At 43.9% G+C, this 20,969-nt stretch overlaps 1 protein-coding gene across 3 annotated transcripts in view; it reads right to left on the bottom strand.

Annotated features, from left to right (window-relative positions):
- The window catches only part of LOC127437681 (kit ligand-like), a 68,697-nt gene extending 48,513 nt beyond the window's left edge, over positions 1 to 20,184 (bottom strand). For all 3 annotated transcript variants that reach the window (XM_051692747.1, XM_051692746.1, XM_051692748.1), the window contains exon 1: positions 19,923 to 20,184. In XM_051692747.1, the coding sequence (XP_051548707.1) occupies positions 19,923 to 19,976 (54 nt within the window). In that variant the 5' untranslated portion in view covers positions 19,977 to 20,184. The remainder of the gene's footprint in view (positions 1 to 19,922) is intronic.
- Positions 20,185 to 20,969: the final 785 nt, after the last annotated feature.

The following is a 20,969-nucleotide window of genomic DNA, read 5'->3' as shown; positions in this document are numbered from 1 at the left end:
CCACACAGTCATGTGTGTACAAGGAATACAGGAGTGGGCTGAGAACACAGCCCTGCGGGGCTCCAGTGTTAAGGGTCAGTGATGAGCAAATGTTGCTGCCCATTCTAACCACCTGGCATCTATTGCACCTACTTACAAGTCATAAATATTTTAACATGGTCATAGTGGACAAATAATATGTCCTTGGACAGACCCACCACCTCCCGAACACAACGAGGGTCCTCGGACCAACAGTGAGGAAGCTGTTCACTTTAGTGGGTAAATGGACAAATAGTTGTTTTGTGGTCAGCCCTATCCCCTACCAGATACACTCCAGGGGTCCATGGTCCCCCAGGGACAAAGTCCTGTAATATAGTGGGTAGGTGTACAAATAGTGCATTCATGGTCAGCCCTGCCCCCTCTTGGACACACCCGCAGGGTCCATGGACCCCCAGGGACAAAGACCTGTAATATAGTGGGTACGTGGACAAATAGTTTGTTCGTGGTCAGCCCCGCCCCCACCCGGACATGCCCATTGTGGTCGGCCAATCAAAGGCTCGTGTCCATGGGCTCTTCCCCAAAATAGCTGGTAAGGGGCCATTAAGTGGCTCTGTGGGATGTGAGGGTAGTCCTTAGCCCCCTGAGGAGGAAGTGATGCAATATAGTGGGTATTTGAAAGGATAGGGTTTTCATGGTCAGCCCCCACCTTCCCCAAAAAAGAGCCCACCTGTGATTTATTTGAATGGAGAGGGAGCCCACTGCAATAAGCCTACGGTGGGACGTGGTGGCGCCACCCAGCAGTCGGCTGCAGAACTGCAAGAAAAACAGTCAGACGTCTTGTTCCCTCCAACAGGGAACGGAGGTTACACAAGTAACCATAATGTTCCCTATCTGTCATTCACTCAACGTTGTGTCGATGTAGTGACACTAGGGATCCCTATACGAAATGCCACAATTGGCTGAACTGTGTTACGTGAACTGGCGGTGTGTGGTGGGCAGACTACTGTGTGCCTCATAGCCAGCACACCAGGTTGACACGTAACCTCCCCCAACATAGTTATGAGTGTCGAAGGGCCCTTTTTGGGGACAAGTTGACTACCCAAGAGATAGGGACAGACTTAACCCAGCCGTGGCCTATTTTCCCCTTCTCTTTTTTCCATTCCCTAAAAAAGAAGGGGGATTATCCGACTGGGCTGCCAGGTCTAGTCGGGGGGTGTCCCTCCCAAGGGGAAGACACAGCAGAGACCACACCACGCCCAAAGAGAGGGGGGGGATATTTAAGTGGAAGGATACGTCACATGGTCTTTCCAACCATGTGGACAGTCTTCAAGGTAGATCCTACCCAATGGGGGAGGAGTTACTACAAACATGGAGACTGGGGCAGAGGGGCTCTGCCCAAGGAAGACACAGTTTGCCAACAGGGAAACGAATAAGTGGAAGATATATATCACATGAGATTAGCCTTACAGGGAACCGCCACATGCGGAGCACCTACCCCAGAACAGGACTCTTAGTTAGCACGTGTACTGGGCCAGCAGCGAATATCTCCAAAAACTCGACTGCCACAGGGCTCGGAGGATGTCAACCAGGGAACAAACTTGTGAACACTACTGGGAATTAATGGCGCACGTCTTCAGCTCAAAAGGAGGTGGAAGGCGCTATGTGCAAGTGATACACTTGGCCGGCTATACCGGGCTTATCCGCTTGTGTTGCGTGCCACTACCTGGGATGAAACCGGTTCCACCCGGAGGTTGTAGAACCTTGCAAAGGTGTTGGGTGTTGCCCAGCCCGCTGCTCTGCAAATGTCTGTTAGAGAGGCACCCCTGGCCAGGGCCCAGGAAGCTGCTACACCCCTGGTAGAATGGGCTCGTAGCCCTACCGGGGGCGGCATGTCCTGGGCGTGATATGCCATAGTTATGGCGTCAACGAGCCAGTGGGCAATCCTCTGCTTGGAGACAGTGCTTCCTTTCCGCTGTACACCAAAGCAGACAAAGAGTTCTAAAGCTGCTCAGAGTTTCTAAAGCGTGCAATCCAAATAGATGCGTAAAAGCACACACCGGACACAGCAACGACAGTGCTGGGTCTACCTCCTCCTGAGGCAGTGCTTGCAGGTTCACCACCTGGTCCCTAAAAGGGGTGGTGGGAACTTTGGGCACATAGCCCGGTCGGGGTCTCAGGATCACGTGAGAGTAACCCGGACCGAACTCCAGGCACATTTCGCTGACAGAGAACGCTTGTCGGTCTCCTACCCTCTTGATGGAAGTGAGTGCAGTCAGGAGGGCAGTCTTCAAGGAGAGTGCCTTAAGCTCGGCTGACTGCAAAGGCTCAAAAGGGGGCTCTCTGTAGACCCTGAAGAACTACAGAGAGGTCCCATGAGGGAACAAGGCACGGTCTGGAGGGATTCAGCCTCTTGGCGCCTCTTAGGAACCTGATGATCAGGTCGTCCAGCAGTGTTCTCTGCAGTGCACCAGTGCAGAGGAGGGAGAAGCCACTGAAATGCGCCGTCAGGTCCAGCAGAGGTGAATGAACAGTAGAATTCAGCTCAATGAGCATGACCGTTCAGCTCCTAAGAGAAAATCTGATGAGTGGTTGCATACCAGCTCCTTTTATACCCGTATGTCCGGGGGAGTGGCATGCAAATACCACTCGCCAATTTTCATTGGCCTTTTATCAAGGAACAGAGGTGTCTTGGGCTCCCAAAAGTGACCCCTAGTGTCACTACATCGACACAACGTCGAGTGAGTGACAGATAGGGAACATATATCTATGCACTAGAACATCGTAGAGACTTCTGGTTTTGTTCATTTGACTCAAGGTAGCAAAGAACATTTTGAGTATCACCTTGGTAACTGCCTAGCAACCAGATGGGGATACCCTAGCAACCAAGTAACAAATCAGATAGACCCTGCACCAGAACATCGTAAAGACTTCCGGTTTCATTGAATCTTTTGAGTATCACCTTGGTAAATGTCTAGCAACCAAATAAGCTCACCCTAGCAACCAAGTAGAAAAACACACCTATCTATCTTTTACAACTTTCAAACTAGGCTTTTTCAAGCCAACCTAAAGTTTGTCCTGACAAAATTTACTTCTCTAGTTCTTGTTATGTCATTTATATCATACAAAATAGGAATAGTCTGCTATACCTGCTGTCACAATGAAGGATGACAGCATTTAGTTGTGCACAGACATTTATTTCACCTTAGAATATTTTATTGCTGAATGAACATTTCAAGTTAAGTTTCACATTGTGTAGTGCATTGTGCATTGTAATACAAATGATCTTACTCAGAATACAAGACTTGTAATGAAAGAGACAATGCTAACAATGTTTAAACATACGATTATTTTATTAAATGAACTAACAACACTGTAAAATCATCTGTTTGCTATTGCCATTTGTTACTCTGGAAGTTTAGCGATTGGCTGCTGTCACTGTTTGGATGCTTATGATTGGCAGCTGCCAGCAGCAGGTTCCTCCTACTCTTTCGTCAGACATTGGCAGGCACTTCCTGCTGTCAGCTGCCGTTTCTTCACTGAACCCCCTCTCAATTATTGCCCTACCCCTTCTGAAGCGGCGCATAAACAGTGTTGTCACGTGGCACCTCGTACTTTTCTCAGCGCTGTTCAGGATGCACCAATCACAGTCATTTGTAAAAATAAATAAATACATTATTTTCTGGAGATTATGCAGGCAGATTTCCATTGGTATTTTACATCAAATCCTTGAAATGAGTAGATTTTAACAAGCATACTTTTCATGTACAAAATGTTTCCTGTAAAAAAGTCAGAAACGTCCTCGGTCTTGCATGCAGCCTAGTGGAGGATTCTGCTTTTTCGGCCAGTAAGCACCCTCTTTAGGAAGACACCTTAAAATCTGAACAATTGTGTAAGAGGTGCAGGATTTTAAGATGCTGGTATAACTCCCAATAAATGTTTTATTTTGCACACTGGAGAAAAGCATCGGGATTAGAAAGTAATTGTTTTGTCAATAAAATAAAGGCATTTATGATAAAGTCATTAATTTTAGGCTAAGCCTAAAGCCTACTTTGTTCAGGAGGCCTACTTTTTCAGATAAGAATGTAAGTAAATATAAATAAACAATATGAGAATATATTATGTAGGAGTGAGGGGAGCTGGAAAGAGGGAAAGTGGATGTAAAATGTCAATGCTCTATTCTCCTGGTGGAGAATGGTGGATAATACATTTTACAGAATGTCACTTTATGTCAAAAAAAAAAAAAAAAACTTTGTCCCTTGGATATTATTTTCTCGAGGTAAATCTTCTTGAAAAAGAAATATTTTTATTTTGACTCAACAGTCTTAGGTTTATTACATCGCATATCACTGCATATTATCCAAGTTTTTCGCATATCACCGTGCAGCCCTAGTGGTAAGTTCTTAATTTGTTTGTTCTTTAGAAATTGTTTTAAAAAAGGCTATATTTGGCTATATAAGGCTTTAATATGGTGGACCAGAAAAACATCAAATGAGACTTATTGAGATAATAATATTATTTTGCCTATATTACCAGACTGACTTTCTCGCATTTTCTTAATATCATCATTTTGAATATTATCCTTGCTGTATGTCCCTGCCAACTTTCAAACCAAATCTACACCCTTGAGCGACTCCATAATCAAGAACACAAAGCCTTAGGTAAGTGTTGTAAACTAGGAAGGAGTGTGGTTGGACCCAACAACAAACATCAGTCTGTCTCCTATACGCACAATTCAAACTCAGTTCTGCTGAAATTCTGCACTGAGTGCAGTAAATCAACCAAGGATAAGCTCTTAAACCCTTCCACTGACAGGATCATCTGAACAACATGCTTCCCCAAACCGCTTACCCCCATATGGCCACCCCCTTCTATGGAATGTACATGGAAGTATTCCAAAAGAATGTTATCACCTTCATCACTTTAACTTGTATCATAAAGGTTAATGGATGTCAGCTTGTAATGCACACCCTAAATTACCTCCTAGGCAATCTCAAAGTATAATCTTTATGTATCATTGACAGCAATACCTGCTAGCATAGGCTATACTGCCATTGTTAACTACCTCTAATGATTGGCCATACGAGTACCACACTAATATGAAACATAGACCCCTGCGGTAAATCCCTCAGTTATATGAGATCGCTTAAACTTGACTGGTTTTTAGCAGCAAAAACAAAAATGTGAGCAAGCAAAACTTCATATATCTTAGCTAAATATGTAAATATAGCATCTTACCACAATATATAGACATAGTACAGATGGATGTAGTTAAAAACGAAAAGAAATCCTGGCACAGCTTGAAACAACACGTTAAATGAGAGAGAGAGGTCACTTTCACTTTAGTTGTATAAAGGAGATGTGAGGCAGAACATTATCTCATTAGAGCTGACCATGGGCTGAACTGATCACTGGCAGACAGCAAAAGCAAGTTCTCGTCAACATGATGTTTAACAGTAACTGTCTCGGCTTCAGAATCAGATCTTCGACAAAGTCATGCACAGCAGACACTTTGATAGTTAGGGTTTATTAACTTTGTATTGCTCTACAGACAGACCTACAAGCTCATTCTGAACAATGTACCATTCACTTTATAATCTCATTAACTGGAACAGAAGCCAGTGTAACACTAGCATCAAAAGATCATCTATTCATCTTCTATCTTCCCTAAGAATGGCTTTGTGACGAGGAGGAGGGCATGGCCAGGCCGTGATCAGCTGATCAGCGGGAGAGCGAGATAAAGGGTAGCCGGAGGCGCCAGTTAGTGATGGGAAGATCGGATCATTTTACTGACTTGGATCTTTGAGTCTCGTTCAGCAAAATGAACGAATCTTTATTCAAGTCATTTCATTCATTTCGTTCATTTGAGCAGAATTAAATTAAAATGTTACATTTTCAATAGCCAAATCCCCCCCAACATGTCTACTTACGCAAACTTTAATTATAGTCCCAATAAGGAAAAAATGATAATGCAGCCAAGGACAAATTATGAGAAACAGAAATGATTAGTTCACCTCTGGACTGAATCTTCTTGTCCTTCGTTTCTTTTGTCACGTGACAGCCGTATACGCGGCGTTTACGGCTGTCACGTGACAAAAGAACGAACGACTCAGACCAGAAGATTTGAAAGGTGAACTAATAATTTCTGTTTCCTGTACAGTGCCTATACAGTTTTCACGCAACAAACGAAAAGAGGTTGCGCAATGCACATGTGCGGCCAACACAAAATGAACGAATCACTCTCTGAGACTACTCGTTCTTCTGAGTCACATAAAAGAGTCGTTCAAAATGAACGAATCCTTCATGAACGACCCATCACTAGCGCCAGTTCATTTAAGAGAGAGAGAGAGACGCACGCAGCCGTGCTGCATGTGTGTCTGTGTTTATGTTTTATGTTGTTTTAAGTTCATTTTTACCATTAAACTTTACGTTGACTGTTCAGCCGGTTCCCGCCTCCTCCTTGCCCATCCTTATACTGTTACAGGCTTCTTTTCATGTTCTCACATTCATTACGCTGATAAATGTCATGATGTGTATCAGTCCAACACTTCAGCGATAATCAGAATCACAATGACAAATGTTAACTATGTTACGCATATATTAGCTATGACACAAATGCTAGCATTTAATGTTTATCGCTAACAAAGCTCAAAGCATCAGACATGCATGATAAACAGGAATCTACTTTCTTAGTTTTCAATAAAACAAGTATCTGTGACCGAAAGGCAGATCCACAAAGCCATGTGACCTACTTATGCAGTCCAGAGTGGCAAAAGGACAAACATCAGTGGCTAAAAAACTAGCATAATCGTTTCAGCCTCTGTTATATAGCCAGCGACCAGTATTCACTCAAAAACGTCTCAAATCAAATTTGTCTCCGCAAATTGCACTCAGTCTGTGTGTCTCTATTCAGGTGCACTTTAAAAACCTCTGGCTAACCGAATAAACACTACAAAAGATGGTATCACATGTCTTGAAGAATATTTATGCTTTCTCATGTTGCCACATCAACCAACCAAGCAACCATGACTCTACATTTCTGTGGTAACTAGTGATGTGAAACAATGATATTTCCTCTGTGGTGTTGGCCTTATTTGGTTATAAATAAGAATATGTAAACTTCACATTTTCAAAATGAACTAATCAACAAAAAAGATTTGTATCAGACAAATTTCTTAGGGGGTGTTTTACTTGAGATGCCTTCTTGCATTAAAAACAGCTGGATGGAGGGCAACGGAATGGGACAGAACAAAGAGGTCTCGAGATATGTTTTTTTAACTTGACACAGTGTCTTAAAAATACAACGTTTGTGGCGGAAACACTCAAAAAACAGTGTGAGACATAACACAACAGCATAATGTGGCTGATCCTAGGGTACCAGAAGTATCAAAAACAACATGTTTACTTTTTACAGTGCAAACCATCTAACAGCTAAATCACTGCACACTGTCAACATGCTAATTATACCTATTAAAAATTATACCTGCTAAAAATACCAAGATTTTTTTTTAATCTTGATAAACTAGTTGACCTCACTAATCCACTAGGCAAGACACTGAACCCCAAGTTATTCCCAATGGCAGGCAAGCGCCTTGCATGGCAGCTCTGCCTTCATTGTTATGTGAGTGTGTGTGTGTGTGTGTGTGTGTGTGTGTGTGTGTGTGTGTGTGTGTGAATGAGTCACAGTGTAAAGCGCTTTGGAACCGCTAAGGTTAAAAAAGGTGCTATATAAGTGCAGACCATTTACCATTTTAATCCACTAGTTGTCCAATCATGACCTATTCCTAACTAAAAACTTAAAGCAAGCCAATAGCCAAAACATAGGCAGCACATGTATGTAGCTAATCATCTCAAGATGTATCTACTCCAAAACAAACAAATGAAGAGACGAGACATGTCAAGTCTAACAGATTCTTGCTGGTTGTGGCGACATCCAGAAGGGAAAATCAGTTATACTGTGATGTCCCTTGATGAGTGTTTAAATAGAGGACAACAGGCCACATGAGTCTAATGACATGCAATCTGGCCACACGTTAGCTACAGTACTTTTGAGGGACTCAATGACTGGGTGGGAGCAAAAACAACAATAGCTTGTGCAATAGCCTGTCCTGGAGGGAGGCCCTTTTTTTCAATAAATATCCAAGAAAATTAGATTGTAGTTATGCAAATGGAACCCACCTAAAACTCTGAGGAAGAGCGAAGAAAGATGAGAAAATCAGTTATGAGAGAAAAGAGATGCAATTATACGATCATGATATCACAGGCTCCACATATCCAAGCACAAAATGAGCCAGGCAGACCAACAGCCTTGAAAAGCTACTTGAGGTACAACAGTTTCAGCTGTAGAATAACAGTTCCCTATCTGTCACTCACTCGACGCTGGTGTCGATGTAGTGACACTAGGGGTCACTCTTGGGAGCCCGAGACACCTCTGGTCTTTGATAAAAGGCCAATGAAAATTGGCGAGTGGTATTTGCATGCCACTCCCCCGAACATACGGGTATAAAAGGAGCTGGTATGCAACCACTCATTCAGATTTTCTCTTCGGAGCCGAACGGTCATGCTCATTGAGCTGAATACTACTGTTCATTCACCTCTGCTGGATCTGACGGCGCATTTCAGTGGCTTCTCCCTCCTCTGCACTGGTGCACTGCAGAGAACGCCCCTGGGCGCTTCGGCAGAAAAACTAGAGAGTATATTTTCTGAAAGAGCATTTTTCCCCTCTAAAAGAGTATATATTTCTCTAAAAGTGCGGCACACATGGAATGTCTTTTTACAGATGCTTTTCCGATTGTGTGTTATTCCTGGTTGTGCTCGTTATCTCTCGCCTTCTAACGGTCACAATCACTGTCTTTCGTGTCTGGGCACTGCTCACGCGGAGACAGTGTTCGTGAATAGTCATTTTCTCATTACGAGAATATGTCCATGGCAACGTTGCGGTCGCAGCTTACCTTTGTAAGAAAGCGAGCCACCCCAGAGACTCCCGCCTCGGTCCTTTTACCCACGGGTTTGAGGCCAGCGCGGCTAGCACTGGGGGCGATTTGGGGACCCCAATGGGACCGCCTCTGCCGGGTATCCCCCCGCGGACCTCCCATTCCCCAGCACGCTTGTCTGCCCCGATCGGGCTTCCGGGTGAGTCCGCCGGCTCGTCTCATGGCGAGTTCGACCTCTTATTCGGAGCCCGCGAAAGTGATGAGCTCAGCATCAGAGAGCGGGCTCGTCCAGTCGGAAGCCTCAGCTGGGCTCCTCCCTTCGGGGTCGATCGCCCAGTCACAGGCTGACGCAGAGATGACGACATGCTTTCCCGGGCAGCCGCAAGCGTCGGTTAGAGTGGATTCACCACTCTTCCCTGAACCCTCGCGGCTCGGTGATTGGTTCCTGGGCTCGCGGTGCCGCTCAATGCCACGCCCCGCCCCCGTTCCTTTCTTCCCGGAAGTGCATGAAGAGCTGACAAGGTCGCGGGAGGCACTTTTTACTGCCCGGTCCCGATCTTTTCAGCTTCCCCGCTCTCACTACACTCGATGGTGGGGTGGCCAAGGGTTATTCGGCAATCCCCCGGTGGATAAAGGCGCTCGCGGTGCACCTGTGCCCGCAGAGCGCCACCACCTGGCGTGGGTGCCCAAAGCCCCCACTCCAAGGCCTGTAGGTTTACGTCGTCTCTGACGGCCAAGGCCTATGGTGCCGCTGGACAAGCCGCCTCCGCCCTGCACGCCATGGCTCTCCTGCAAGTCCGCCAAGGCGCTAAAGGAACTGCACGAGGGTAGTTCCGCACCGGGATTGATGCAGGAACTGCGCTCGGCGACCGACCTCGCTCTCCGAGCGACGGAGGTCATGGCGCGGTCTCTCGGGTGGACGATGGCCACACTCGTGGTCCAGGAGCGCCACCTTTGGCTCAACCTGGTCGAGATGGCTGAGGCCGACAAGACACGATTCCTTGCTGCCCCCATTTCCCAGGCGGGCCTATTCGGCGACACCGTCGAGGACTTTGCCCAGCAGTTCTCGATAGTAGAGCAGTAGATGGATGCTAGCCGGCATATCCTGCCCCGGCGCGGCTCAAGATCCCGCACTCCATCTACTCATCGCCAAGGGCATCCCCCTGCGGTGACTGCATCGGCTCTGCCGCAGGAAGCAGACGCCACCCGTCTCGCGGCCGCCCAGAACCCGTGAAAGGCTTCAAAGAGCCCCGCTGCTCTGGAGCTGGTAAGCAGATCTTCATCTTTTTGTTACCTTTTGCATTTAATTGCGCTGCATGCCCAAGTGGCTGCAGTACTCAAGAGCTCAGCAAGAGTGGTTTCCTTGTTCCCTGGGTCACGTATCCGGTGTGTAAGGCTGGCATCACGACCACCGTCCACCACTCCATTGGCAGGTTGGCGCTCCAGCGGCGGTCTCCTGCCCTGAGCGCCCAGCTGTGGCACAAATCTGCCCCAGATGTGACAGTCTCCACAGGTCACGAGGACAGGCCTCTTCCTCCCTGTCCCAGGCTGTTCCAGGGGTGGTCACAAGGAGCCAGGTAAGTGCTTCGATGTCCTCGGACTCAGCACGGCCACGACGTGGTGTGGCACCTCCAGATCCACCCCGCCGCGAGGCCCCACCTGCCGGTACATCCGATGACGTTGTCCCTTTGATCCCCCTTGCGCAGAACTTGGACGCATGGCTTGCGCCTTCCAATCCGTCACGAGGGCTGGTCCAGACCGTCCGGACCGTCCGACTCGGCTGCGCGATTCACTTTGCCGGGCATCCGCCCAGGTTCAGCGGTGTCCACTTCACCTAGGTGAAAGACGAAAATGCTGCTACCTTGCGCGGAGATCACTACCCTCCTACGGAAGGACGCGATAGAACCTGTCCCTCCAGCTGAGATGAAGAAAGGGTTTTACAGCCCCTACTTCATTGTACCGAAAAAAGGCGGTAGATTGCGGCCAATCTTGGACCTGCGAGTACTGAACCGGGCTTTACACAGACTCCCGTTCAAGATGCTGACGCAAAGATGCATTCTAGCGAGCGTCCGGCATCAAGATTGGTTCACAGCGGTAGACCTGAAGGATGCGTACTTTCATGTCTCGATCCTTCCTCAACACAGACCCTTCCTGCGGTTTGCGTTCGAGGGTCAGGCGTATCAGTACAAAGTCCTCCCTTTCGGCCTGTCCCTGTCTCCTTGTGTCTTTACGAAGATCGCAGAGGCTGCCCTTGCCCCGTTAAGGGAGGTGGGCATTCGCATTCTCAACTATCTTAGCTCACTCTCGAGACATGTTGTGCGCACACAGGGACCTGGTGCTCTCACACCTCAGCCGACTAGGGCTTCGGGTCGACTGAGAAAAGAGCAAGCTCCTCCCGGTTCAGAGCATCTCTTTTCTCGGTTTGGAGTTGGACTCAGTCTCCTTGACGGCGCGCCTTACGAATGATCTCGCCCAGTCGGTGCTGGCCTGTTTGAAGGCGTTCAAACAGAAAACAGCGGTTCCACTGAAACTTTTTCAGAGGCTCCTGGGGCATATGGCATCCTCAGCGGTGGCCACCCCGCTCGGGTTGATGCATATGAGGCCGCTTCAGCACTGGCTCCAGACTCAAGTCCCGAGACGGGCATGGCGCCACGGGACACCGCGTGGCCATTACGTCGAGCTGTCACCGTCTTTTCAGCCCTTGGACCGACCTCTCGTTTCTACGAGCAGGTGTTCCCCTAGAACTGGTCTCCAGGCGCGTCGTGGTCATGACAGGCGCCTCCAAAACGGGCTAGGGCGCTGTTTGCAATGGGCACGCAGCCGCCGGCCTCTCACGCTCCTCGCGACAGCTCCCCCCGGGCAAATTCCCCTGAGGAAGGACCTTCTTTCTCAGGGAAGGGGCACCATCCGGCACCCGCACCCAGACCTCTGGAATCTCCATGTCTGGCCCCCGGACGGGACGCGGAAGACCTAAGCTGTCTCCCACCTGCGATGGTAGACACATTCACTCTATGAGGCGCCTGTATGCTTTTAAGCGGCGTCTGTTCGCTAAGTGGTGTTCTTCCTGTCGGGAAGACCCCCAGAGATGCGCAGTCAGATCAGTGCTATTCTCACGTGATCCTGAGACCCCGACCGGGCTATGTGCCCAAGGTTCCCACCACTCCTTTTAGGGACCAGGTGGTGAACCTGTAAGCGCTGCCCCAGGAGGAGGCAGACCCAGCCCTGTCGTTGCTGTGTCCGGTGCGCGCTTTACGCATCTATTTGGATCGCACGCAGAACTTTAGAGTCTCTGAGCAGCTCTTTGTCTGCTTTGGTGCACAGCGGAAAGGAAGCACTGTCTCCAAGCAGAGGATCGCCCACTGGCTCATTGACGCCATAACTATGGCATATCTCGCCCAAAACATGCCGCTCCAAGTAGGGCTACGAGCCCATTCTACCCGTGGTGTAGCGGCTTCTTGGGCCCTGGCCAGAGGTGCCTCTCTAACAGACATTTGCTACACCCAACACCTTTGCAAGGTTCTACAACCTCCGGGTGGAACCGGTTTCGTCCCAGGTAGTGGCACGCAACACAAGCGGATAAGTCCGGGATAGCCGGCCGGGTGTATCGCTTGCACATAGCGCCTTCCACCTCCTTTTGAGCTGAAGACGTGCGCTGTTAATTCCCAGTAGTGTTCACAAAAGTTGTTCCCTGGTTGACTTCCTCCGAGCCCTGTGGCAGTCGAGTTTTCGGAGAGACTCGCTGCCAGCCCAGTACACGCGCTAACTAAGAGCCCGGTTCTGGGGTAGGTGGTCCCCTGTAAGGCTAACCCCATGTGATCTATATCTTCCGCTAATTCATTTCCCTGTTGGCAAACTGCGTCTTCCTTGGGCAGAGCCCCTCTGCCCCAGTCTCCATGTTGTAGTAACTCCTCCCCCATTGGACAGGATCTACCTTGAAGGCTCTCCACATGGTTGGAAAGACCATGCGATGTATTCTTCCACTTAAATAACCCCCCCTCTCTTGGGGCGAGGTGTGGTCTCCGCGGTGTCCTCCCCTTGGGAGGGACACCCCCCGACTAGACCTGGCGGCCCAGTCGGATAATCCCCCTTCTTTATTAGGGAGTGGAAAAAGAGAAGGGGAAAAGAGGCCACGACTGGGTTAAGCCTGTCTCTATCTTTGGGTGGTCGACTTGTCCCCAAAAAGGGCCGTTCGACACCCATAACTGTGTTGGGGGAGGTTATGTGTCGACCTGGTGTGCTGGCTATGAGGCACACAGCAAGTCTGCCCACCGCACACCGCCAGTTCACTTAACACCGTTTAGCCTTGTGGCGTTTTGTATAGGGACCCCTAGTGTCACTACATCGACACCAACGTCGAGTGAGTGACAGATAGGGAACGTCATGGTTACTGGTGTAACCTCAGTTCCCTGATGGAGGGAACGAGACGTTGGTCCCTCCTGCCACAACGCTGAACTACCCGCTGAAATGGCCGGACCTTATATCGGCTCCTCAGCGTAAAACCTGAATTAGTGGTTGCATACCAGCTCCTTTTATACCCGTATGTCCGGGGGAGTGGCATGCAAATACCACTCGCCAATTTTCATTGGCCTTTTATCAAAGACCAGAGGTGTCTCGGGCTCCCAAGAGTGACCCCTAGTGTCACTACATCGACACCAATGTCTCGTTCCCTCCAACAGGGAATGGAGATTACACCAGTAACCATGACGAGATATGGAACACATAATTTTTAAATAATAGGAAATTAGTCAGGATCATATTATCCATTAGTACTATAAAAGAAAGATTTAATTTTATTGACATGTTCACTGTAAAGAGTGCTCCAATAAAAGCAAATACTTTTTTTGCTGGTGCAGTGATTTCATTTCTATCATTGGGTTCAATCCACTTAAGAGAGAATCCATTACACATTTAAACTGTTACCAAACACGGATGGAGTTACCTTTTATTTTAAATGGACATTCAATATTGAAAATCATTTTATTTGGAATAGGATTATTCTGTGTGTGAAAAACTGGCTATGTAGCCAATATTAAAGCCATGTAAGGACATAGAGTAAGGGATATGGCACATAAAAAGGTGAAGAGGGGCACAGGCTTAATAGAATGAGTGTGCAACAGTGCTGATGATATTCATTTATATTATTTAATAGCGCTGAATGTGGGTCTGGATCAGCCCAAAAGACAAATGTTTATTCAAAATTTCACACCAAGGAATTTACAGAATTATTTCAATTCACACTCTATAAGGTTTGCTAAATTATGAATGATTAGTTAGTGCATAGTGACCTTTAAATGTTTATTGCTCTTCACAGTATGAAAAAAAAAATCAGTCTTTATTTATTTTTTTAAAGTTTAGTACAAGTTAAACCTTCTGGTACATTAAAATTAGATTGACAGATCATAAACTTTCTTGTGCATAACAACTGCTTTACATATTCAGCATAAAAGCTGAAAATACTTTAAAATTGCATGCCTAATATTCAATGTTTAAATTATTCCCAAAAACATGGGAAAGGTTTTCCGAAAATATCAAGATAACTTGGTTTCATCAAATATCTTCCACCATTCAAAGATGTCCCTCCTGTTATGAAGAATGGCCCAGTCCTAACCAAGGGCAATAGACTGCAACAAAAACCACCCATGTTTTCCAGTGTTTCCAAACTTATGTTTTTTCACTATTCCTTTAAAAAAAATCTTCTGTTAATAGTTCTAAGCCTTGAACCAAACCAGCAAACTCCAAGATCCAAAATTCACACTGAATAACATTTGATTGAGCATTTAAAAATGTAGGATACAGGACAAAGGTACAAAACTGTGTACTATGAGGGAATGAATAAATTACCCATATCATAAGCATTGTGGTTCTTGTGTCTTGCAATTATTTTTCATATTACAAAACACATTAACTAATGTTAGGAAGGTAGCTAACCTAGGGAGCAGAACCTTTCTGCCACAAGATTTCCATGACACCTTCTCTGATTGGTAAATCTTGCTTGAGGATTGTGGGTAGTGTAGTACTTCAGTAATTCATCAATTAAGCACTACTTTTTTTTAATTGACTTTGCAATCACATTTACTTATAGCTTCTATAGAAGCATATACATCCTTTAAGAGATCATTCACCCAAAAATTATAATTCCTTCATAATTTCCTTACCCTCATGTTGTGAAACCTCACCCAAACCTGTATGAATGACTTTCATCTATGTAACACAAAAGAAGGTGTTAGGCAGAATGCAAGTATCAGACAATTTACTTTTGTTGCATATTTATTGTTTATAGTCTGCCTAACATATTTTGTGTTCCAAGAAAGAAATAAAGTCATATGGCTTTGCAACAACATGAGGGTGAGGCAATGTTGACAGAATTTTGAGTTTTGGATGAACCAACCTCAGAACTCTGTCTGTCTTGAAAGGTGTTGTCATTAAAAGTCTGATTCTTTATGGGGATTCTGAATGCAATTTTTACTTACAGAATGGTACTGTATCATAGCAACATGATCAAACAGGAAGTCAGAATGTTGTATGGATGTTCCAGTACCCAGACACTGGCCCCATTATGCCAGGTTACTAAAAAGCGGCATCTCATATCAGGAACTTTTGCATCGTTTTAAGCATGTTTACCTTCTCCTTTGCGGAAGCGCATTGCATCAGCTGTGTGAGAGACCCGAGTTCTCATCCTGCATTGAAACCAGGAAGTGTTCGCTTTTGCATAATCAGTGATGAGAGTAATTCAAAGGTTTAATTTTCAGCTGCACTTTTCCAAATGGGGGATTTGTATACAGTATTCTTTGCATTTTGTTAATTTGGGCTGATTGAGCAACCATCCATCCAATCACAGGTGAGTTTCATGAGCCAAAACAACCCTTACGTAATAGACCATCAGTCAGTCTAATCAACACGGCTCCGTTAATTTCTACAAAGTTGCTTTCAACAATGCTCATTTATCCATGTTTTTTTATCGGCATTGATGTTGATCTTAATTAATAATCTAGAGATGAGGAACACACAAACAATAGTTTTTTTATCAGCATATTGTTCTTGATTGGCAGCATTACATGAAATGTAATTGTTTTGCAGAAAAACAAAACAAAGTACAATACTTCTTTTCAGCACACATTGCAAGTGGAGTTTATGTCAGAGTCTGTGTCTTCATTAAGTTATTATTTTTACATTATATTTGTGAGGTAAGAGTTTGTTCGGTTCTTTTTGCCAATTTAAGCAGATTACTAGATCTGTGTTAAATATGTAAAGCTATTTTTTTTATATATCAGCAATTTTTTTTACCTCTATGTTTATGTAAAAAAAAGCAAACTGTAGGAAAAAAGATAGATCTGCTGTGTTCTTAGAACACATGCATTTTGCTGAAGTAAATAGATATGTAAACATGCTTTTTATTCATGAAAATGTATAAACATTATTAAAACTCATAATTATTATAAGACTATTATTGTTATCTTTTGATAAAATTCATGCTCAGCAGCTCACAAACTGTAGGAATAGATTTCTTTGTTCTTATAATGCTTAGAACCTCTACTAGGTCTGTAGACATACAAATTTTAAAGGATTAAAAAATTATTTTGATCGTTGTTGATTCAGTGACTAACTCATTTCACACAAGACACTAATTTGTCACCACCTTCTGGCATCACCAGAAATGGTCACTGAACAAATCATTAAATGGATCTGAACGAATTTTGGTAAACGCAGTCAAAACACTCGAGCCACTTGGATAACTTTAAATCCCACAATGCACAAACACAGAGTAAAAAATACAATCGTGCAAATGCACAATTGTCATTATTGTAATTGATTAAATCATTTATTCAGGACCAGTTTGTGCTCAGTCTTTTACAGTCATGTGTGAAACAGAAGCAAGTGTTCCACAAGATGCACTTTATTTTTGCAGCTAATTTAGCAAAATTTAACAATTAATTTGCAATACTTGAATCTTTAAAATACTACAAATACAAGTACTTATATATTAATATAATACTTTTATATTAATATATACTGTAATATATTAATACTGCACTGTAAGTGTTGGGTCGCCACCTACTGACATTTTCACTCCACTGATGGTTAGGTTTAGGGTTGGGGGTAGAGTTTATCAAATATACATTCCTCTTCACTGTATTACATCCTTAAAAAAACAGCTAAAAAGAACAACTTATTTGCATTTAGCACCCTTTGCAGGCAATTCACCTGGAAACTGGAGCTCACATGTGCCCATACCTTCAAAAACACTTCCCGCTTCGGCCACTAGGGTCAGTGCTTTGAATTTCGGTAAGCACAGACCAAGGAGCTCTCAAATACCAGCACAGACAGAGTTTAGCTCAAGAAAAGTCAGCCTACTGTACCCAAATTCACTGTGAGATCAGTCTGTCTATATGATACCTACATCAGGAATAGTTAACTATTAGTAGTAGCTTCACAGTTGAGGTGCTAATTCTGTATAAATATTACTTTGCCTTGACTTATCAAAGTCTAATAGTGATTAACTGTGTCAATCACATTTGTTTGGATTATACACTCTATGCACATGAATGATATCTACAAGGGGATAACGGCACGTTTATCAAATTTGCACTGCACTCTTCTCCAAAGGAATCTTCCTGGAAGACACTTTGGTCAGCTCATCCTTTATGTGGGCATGCATTTGTAATGCAAGAACATACCAAAAAAATAAATCTGGGATTAGTTACTCATGAAGAGCAATTAGTGTATTACAGATTGCCGATGTTGCATCTACTTGGAGTTTGGCTTGAGTTTTTTTTATTTTTTTTTATCCGTAGTATACTTCCTCATAGTCACATTGCAATCTGTCAGTAACTTATTTCTGCCTTTGGGCTTGACGTCCGATAGGTGTTTGCTTTCATGCAAGATATTTCACATAATTGAGCCTCAGTTTTAGAAAAGAAGCAAATAAATGTGACAGATAACAGCAACAAAGACTGTACATTGAATTCAATGAGTTTTTTTTTTTTTTTTTTTTTTTTACATATTAGGTTTGTTTCACTTACAGCAGCAACAGAATACTGTACAATGAAATCAAGCTGTGCTACTGAGTCCAGTGAATATAAAGCTCATGCATCAAATTACCTTCAATAGATTAACCACAAAATTAAATGACTCATTCTTAATCAGAAATCAAAGCTGAGAGTAAACATAGCTTTCCTCTACTTATGTATGCCAATGATTAACCATGCTTCATGTAAGGTTACAAGTGATAATGCATCGCAAAAGCAAGGAGATTTCTGATATGGTGGCAGGGGTGTCCTAGTCAATGGTATATAATGCATTAGCAAGAAGTTTGGTTTTGAAACTGTTACTCTGCAGCATATACTGTATATTCAGTCAAATTCAAAACTCTGGAAATACTAAATTGAATTTTGTGGAACTTCTTAGAGCTATAAAGAAGCTACAGGTCAGACTACAAAGATTAAATCTAAGCCTTAAAACAATCTAAAAAATGAGGTCAAAAACACTTAAGGACTCTGGTAATGCATGAACTCTTTTCAAACGAATCTTGTGAGTAAAACCCAAAATCATTACATGGGTTAGTTCACATTAAATTCCTTTGAAAAGCTGACATTGAAAGTTAATGTCCTGCAGTGTGACATGCTACACTAAAATTTAAACAGCATTCCGGTATTTCTTTTATAATTACTAGGCATGCGGCATTCATAACCTCAGATTAATTGAGAGACTACATGGATTATGTGCACCTTTCTAAATGAATTTGTCACACTGCAAGTCCATTTAAAATCATACAGTGATGGGAAAAAGGTGATTGAAAATGGTGACCAGTCACAGCACCTAAAATATACACTTTCTCTTACGCATTCATTTAACTTTTTACCTAAAATCTTAATGTTGATCAAAAAAGCTCATGGAAATGTATGACCCTAAAAGAAATTTTTCTCACCCGCAAGATGAGACAAATTTCCTGCAGAGCAAAGAGGGTTCAAGGTGAACAACTTCCGTTTTTACACATGCATTTAAAGCCTTCTTGCTATCAAATGTTCTTCAGGTGGACCAAGGAATGATCAAAATCTTCCTTTAACCCTGTCAAGTGTACAATACCATATTTAAAAGCATGGCGCACAAGCGCAATGGCTCACCTATAGTTCACTTAAAGGCAAGGAGGGGACGCGCTCACTGATGCTGTTGTATAGGCTATGCGTCCTTTGCATTTCATTTGCGCGAGTAAATATTTCCCAGCAGTTACTGAAATGAAACCCCTTTTCCAATGGCTTATCTCCAGTTGTACCGCATGTATAAGACAGAGAGCATACCAAATCTAGGAAAACTCTCCTCACAAAATATAGCCAATGCATCTGTCAGCAACCTGCATCTATACCTTAATTGCCTGCATACAAGTTCAAAGGTCGCGCGGTGATATCAGTGAAATTTTACTCGTATCTAAGCCATTCTTGCATTGATTGTGAATGAATTATTTGTCAGATTCTCCACAAATATCGTCGTACAGAGATGTTATGCGTCAATGGAAGTTATTACGTTTGCTTGTGTTGATTAGTTGGCGAACATTTGATTAAATCAAATCATTAATGTCTCACCGCTAGATGTATCGAATTTGCAATTGCTTCAGCAAGACCAGAGTCGGACGATATCAAGGAAAATATGAAAAGATCAAAGAGGTTTTGATGGTACTTAATCGATTAGCGTTATTTTTGAAAAATAATTATGTAGTCAATTTTAAATGTCTAAAATGGTAATGTAACCTACTAATTAGTGAGTGCGCACAATTGTGCGCCGACTTGCGTATTTGGCGTCTGAAAAATTCTTAAAAACTCGCGGGGTAATCGAACAAAGTCTGAAAGAATGCTGCAAATAAGTTGTTCAGTCCATCGTCTATTAATATATAAAAAACGTGAATATTGTACAGTTAGTCTAGTATTATCTGCAGAGAGCATAGCGTTGCAACAACGAAAAACAAACGCAAATCGCATACACACTAAATGAATCGCGTCCATGCAAAAGCCGTTTACTTACGTTTGTCTTCTTCATATGGAACGAGAGGAGTAACTTCAGTGTGCGCGAAACCATATTTTATCTTACTTCGGCGGACAGGGAAAGGGTTCTCTTCATCCCGATGGTACATATCCAAAATCATCATAAAGTAGAATCCAAGTCGGTGGTGGGTGGGGGAGGAGGGGGAAGAAAGTCACCTAAATTTGCGTAAAGATGGTAAGTATCCAGGTAGACGCTTCATAACGCACGGTGGTGGAACGGAAGGCAGCAGAAAGAATCGAGTTTTTTCAACAGCAAAGCCTTTTTATCGTGACTTCAGCTCACTCCCGCCCACCCCGCTTCTCTCGATCGCCTGCTGCCCCGGGTCTCACTGCATCCATTTCACAATCATCATCTCAACGTCCAAGCGAGATGCATTTGATGGATTTGTTTCCCTGCTAATTTTCAAAGGATTGAGTTTCTTGTTTGTGGCTTGGCACGTTTGTAAATAGTTCGTAAGAAATTTTGTAGTGGAAAAGTCATTGGCACGGGACTGTTTTCGCTTGGTGGCATATGGCCGTTGCTGGTTAGCGATTGCTGGCAACGTGGCATCGTTGTAAAAATGCTCAGTTGTGGGTGTGCGGTGGAGGAAATTATTAATCTACAAACCACGTTTCTAAACAGCCTAACTTCAAAGAAAACCATCGATTTTGGATTTTGACCATTTGGAAACTAATTAATGCAAACATACAGTTGATCAAAATTGAGTGCAAACATGTAGCTATATATTAATATGAATGAATTGCTGGCATTGCCTATTCGTTACACACAAACACATATTTGCTTATAGCTATTCAAATTAATGTTCATATCATACTTGTCTGGCGTTTCTCTGTCAGCAGTGTGACAGATTTGGTAACACTAAACACTGAGGTAAACAGTGACATCTACAGCAGTGGCAGTATATGCTGCTCCTTTTCCCCCAAATATAGCCCTAGTAGTAACAGACACATTAGAGCACTGCTTTCACAAAAAAAAAAAAATAAAAAAAAAAATAAAAGATATGATGCAAATTCTTGCAAATGATGT

This window comes from Myxocyprinus asiaticus, chromosome 48, assembly GCF_019703515.2.
Source record: "Myxocyprinus asiaticus isolate MX2 ecotype Aquarium Trade chromosome 48, UBuf_Myxa_2, whole genome shotgun sequence".
Lineage (NCBI taxonomy): Eukaryota > Metazoa > Chordata > Actinopteri > Cypriniformes > Catostomidae > Myxocyprinus > Myxocyprinus asiaticus.
The sequence above is the reverse complement of the archived record's forward strand: the minus strand, read 5'-3'. Positions and strand labels throughout refer to the sequence as shown.